Source organism: Mesitornis unicolor, unplaced genomic scaffold (assembly GCF_000695765.1).
Source record: "Mesitornis unicolor isolate BGI_N332 unplaced genomic scaffold, ASM69576v1 scaffold37746, whole genome shotgun sequence".
NCBI classification, from domain to species: Eukaryota; Metazoa; Chordata; class Aves; order Mesitornithiformes; family Mesitornithidae; genus Mesitornis; species Mesitornis unicolor.
The window spans coordinates 3,094-7,026 of NW_010192347.1; the positions used below are offsets into that span (position 1 = coordinate 3,094).

A 3,933-nucleotide genomic window follows, 5' to 3' on the forward strand; every position below is an offset into this window, starting at 1 on the left:
CTGCTGATTTGAGGAAACGGAAAACAACCCCTCCCCAAATGCTGCTTCTCCGCAATCTGAAGAGGTTCCCCAATCCCAAGAGCTGCTGTATTATATACCCATTGAACCACCACGACTAGAAAAAAATCCCTTGTAGAACAGTTGAAGGCAGTATTGGTGGTATTAGTAAGCGAGCAATCTTGCTGTCAAAACAAGTTAAAAATTTTCAAGCTGCATTCTTTGAAACCTCAGAATCAAAGCAGCAGAAGATCTGAGCAAGACTCAGAGGGCGGTGAGCTGACTGTGACACACAGCAAGTGTGAAGTGACATGCAAAGGGAAAAAAGGAAGAAAATGAAAGAAGATACAAACTGAGACTTAGAGACCAGCTTTACGTCCATAGTTTGGATTCTTGAAATTGTTAATAGGGCTCTTGTATATTGGATTTTCTTGCTGAAGTAAAAGAAATTGTCAATGTCGAATAATTCAACAGTAAAAAGTAACATTCTCAAGTATCACTGAAAAAATCATGCTATATATAAAGAAAAGCGTTAGTAATTCTTTTTCCAGAGTAAATTATCTTAAAAAAAACAAACAAAAAACCAACAAAAAACCCCAAACCCAAAAGACTTCCCAGGAAATTTTTTTTTAAGTATTCTCTGATCAGGCATACGTGGGTGCTGAGTTCTAGAGAGCTGCAGTGAAGGGTTTTTGATTCACAGATTCTTAATATTTCCCTGCGGCAGTGACCCCATAGCCTGTGTAAGCCTATAGGCCATAGGATTTATCTTGTATACTTTCATGTTGACAAGGGGCTGGGAAGATTTCAACAGACCAGTACCAGCCATGATTTTGTGAGCAGTTATTAAAATCTCCCAACTAAACCTGTATAAGCATTTACAAGATCTCTTCCATAAGCGTAAATTTTTCTTCTTCATTTTATACAAGAGTGACTCTCATCTTCTAATAAACATTTTAGTAATGTGTTGTAAAGCGTGGCAGAGCTGCAAAGCTGAACTATTCTATCACCGTGAGATTTTCTCTCTGAAATTTCAACTGAAGTTACTACCTGCTTTTTTAACCCAAGATGTACTTCTCAAAGAGGGCTGGGGTTCTTCTTGGCGTTGGTTTGGTTGGGTTTTTTTGCTAGTGGTAACACATAACACGTTTTAAAGTTGGCTTAAGAGAAGGCTATTTCTTTTTCTCCATAGGCCAAAAGGCAGCAATACCGTCTGAAACACTGAAGGCACGTGAACAAAAACCTTCCCTTCTCCCTCGACTACTGCAGCTTTCACACAGATAAAACCCTCTTGACTTACCGTATCCCACTTGGCATTCATCTTCTCCTTTTCAAATTTAGCAAATTCTCTTCTGTCGTGAATGATCATTAGTAGTTTCCAAATCAATAATAACGCAAGTCCAATAAGAACAATCCCAGCAACCACACCAGCTACGATGGGAATGATGTCAGGGCCGCTGGGGCATTCTAGGGAGCAAAACGAGGGAAGCATCATTTTACAAAGTAGTAAAAGTAATGCCTATCCAGATGCTTAATTTTATTTTGTACTGAAGCTGGTATTTTGAATGTCAGAGATATGGCAATACTATTTTCCTTTCAAATACTGGAAGTTTTGGAATGTATGACCTGTAACATTCCAGCTTATCTTTATCATTCCAATTTGTGTTTAATCTCAGCAACAGAACAATTTACATTCTGATGATGAAGTCTACACGCTGCTATAACCCCTTAAGCTATTCCTCTCTAGTATTAGAGTAAAATAACTAGCAATTGTATTTTAAACATGCAAGAGCTCCAAATCAAGGGTGGTGCTGGAGGGATAAACCAGCTGGAGTACAAATGCAGATTAACAGAACAGTTCCCACATGCTCTACCAACAGCGTTACAGAAAAGGGGTGTTCCTGATTTTACCTCAGATGGCTGTTACTGTTAGTAGCCAAAACACTGAGATAAATAATAACTGTGCTTCTGAGACAGATTTTTTTTTTTTTTTAGGGTATTTCTTCATCTACGGAATTGATCTCTGCTGAAACATTCAGAAAACAGGAACATATTCTTCGGATAAAAATATCATATACTTTCAAAATAAGTGAACTATGTGTTTGAAAAGAGCAATACAAGTGCAAAATTATTTAAGGTGATTGGCATAGAAACAGTAACCCTCTAAAATAAACCAAATTCTTCTATTAATATAAAATTCTCAATAATCACAAGCTGAACAAGGGCTTTTGCAGAGCTCAATGCACAGACTGAAGGACCGAGAAGCAGAAACTGCAACTCCTGTGCTGTCAATGGGAACACTGCTTCCCCCAAAACCTGGTAGCTGCCTCTGCAGGAGTGAGGGAAGTGGGAAGGGACACAACAGCCAGGAATTCCTTGGGAACCAGTAAGGAACAAGCCCCTGCTCCAGGAACACAACTCTGCTGAACAGAGCTTGTTCCTTCAGCCCTTGTATGGCACAACATTAAGGTGCCTCCTGGTGCGCGAAGGCTTGGTTCAGTCTTAACTAAGGCAACAGAGGTTTATCCGTGAAGAAAAAGTCAGACCCCAAAAGTCTATGGCATGTGTTGACTTATCCCAGATGAAGACAGAGCTCGAGGTCCTCTTTACTTTGGGACTACAGCCGCTAACCACTGATGATCACCCAAACGATCAATTCTGAAAGGTCCTGCAGTAGGATACAGCACTAAACCTTGCAACATACAATCACAGTGTGCATTTTGTTTCAGGCTGATAAAAATCAGGAGACCACACACTGTTAACGTACAAAACCAGAATTTTTGCACTGTTAGATGCAACATCCAGTAATTCCAACTAACAATACTTTTGGTAAATAAACGGTAAATTGCTGATTGAGCTATAGAATTGTTCCTTTTTTTGTGTAAGAAGATTGAACAAAATCATGAACGGCTGACTGTTAATGATTAATTAATCAAAAGGCTGATTTTCAGATCTATTCTTGAAGCTACCGCAGTTAAGTAAAGGCAAAGGTTCACAGCACAAACGAATTTAAGCAGTTTGCAGCACAGTACACAATTTTGTGTTGCTGTTTTTTTTGTGCAAGACTGGTGTCATATTATTAAAAAAAGGAAAATAAAAAAGGAACAAAACCCCACAGACACCATCGTTTCTAACTTATAGAACAAGCTCAGTAAAAACAATATTTTAAAAAATTTAGCTATCTAGGACTTGCTACAGAACAGGTAAAACAAGCCTGCAAAGTCCGTCAAGTGGAAACATGAAACGCTCTAACAAACATACATATCTGATTGACTTTTTGTTAAAAAAACCAAACCAAAACAAAGTGTTTCTGTCAGCCTAAAGGTTTGAAAAAGCTAGATCTAGAGAGACCTGGGTTTTCCTAAAGCCACTCAAGTTCCAGACATCCACAGCTCTCGTTCAGGAACAGGTACCTATTTCCAAATGCATCCAACTCACACAAATCAACCAGAGCAGCTTTGCAGTACAAAACTGCATAAAATAACAACAAAGACGAAGGGAGCGTAGGCAACATCGCGTCCATACCTGGGGTCTCTACCACGTGGACGTTGGCTTCGCCGTTCGAGTTGACAGAGTAGGTGAAGTAGAACCAGCAGTCATCGACGTCTTTCTCTTTGCAGTGAGACAGGGGATCGGGCTGGCCAGGCTGCGGCAGCTTGTCCCGGCTTTCCACTCGTGTCATGTTGAAATGCATGCACTCCTGAGAACACGTTTCCTTCTTCTCGCCCTTGTCGAAAGCTCTGCACTGAACGCAGTCCCTGTTGTGGAAGTACAAGCATTTAATCTAAGGAAGTGTAAAGGAGAAAATGCGGAGAAAACCCCCAACAAAACCAACCCTTTTGGCATAAAGGCCAAAAAATGAAGCAAGACACGGCTTTTTACCAGCCACAACATTTATGTGATTCACAGAAGTCCCCTTTAATAAATTCCTCTTTC

The 3,933-nt window shown here is 39.9% G+C and overlaps 1 protein-coding gene across 1 annotated transcript in view; it reads right to left on the reverse strand.

The window, feature by feature from the left end:
- Positions 1 to 347: 347 nt before the first annotated feature.
- Positions 348 to 3,933, reverse strand: part of ITGB1 (integrin, beta 1 (fibronectin receptor, beta polypeptide, antigen CD29 includes MDF2, MSK12)) — a 34,819-nt gene continuing 31,233 nt past the window's right edge. Inside the window, exons 14-16 of the mRNA XM_010187061.1 lie at positions 3,523 to 3,755; positions 1,298 to 1,464; positions 348 to 431 (exon numbers count right to left, since the gene is read on the reverse strand). Of these exons, the coding sequence (XP_010185363.1) occupies positions 357 to 431; positions 1,298 to 1,464; positions 3,523 to 3,755 (475 nt within the window). The 3' untranslated portion in view covers positions 348 to 356. The remainder of the gene's footprint in view (positions 432 to 1,297; positions 1,465 to 3,522; positions 3,756 to 3,933) is intronic.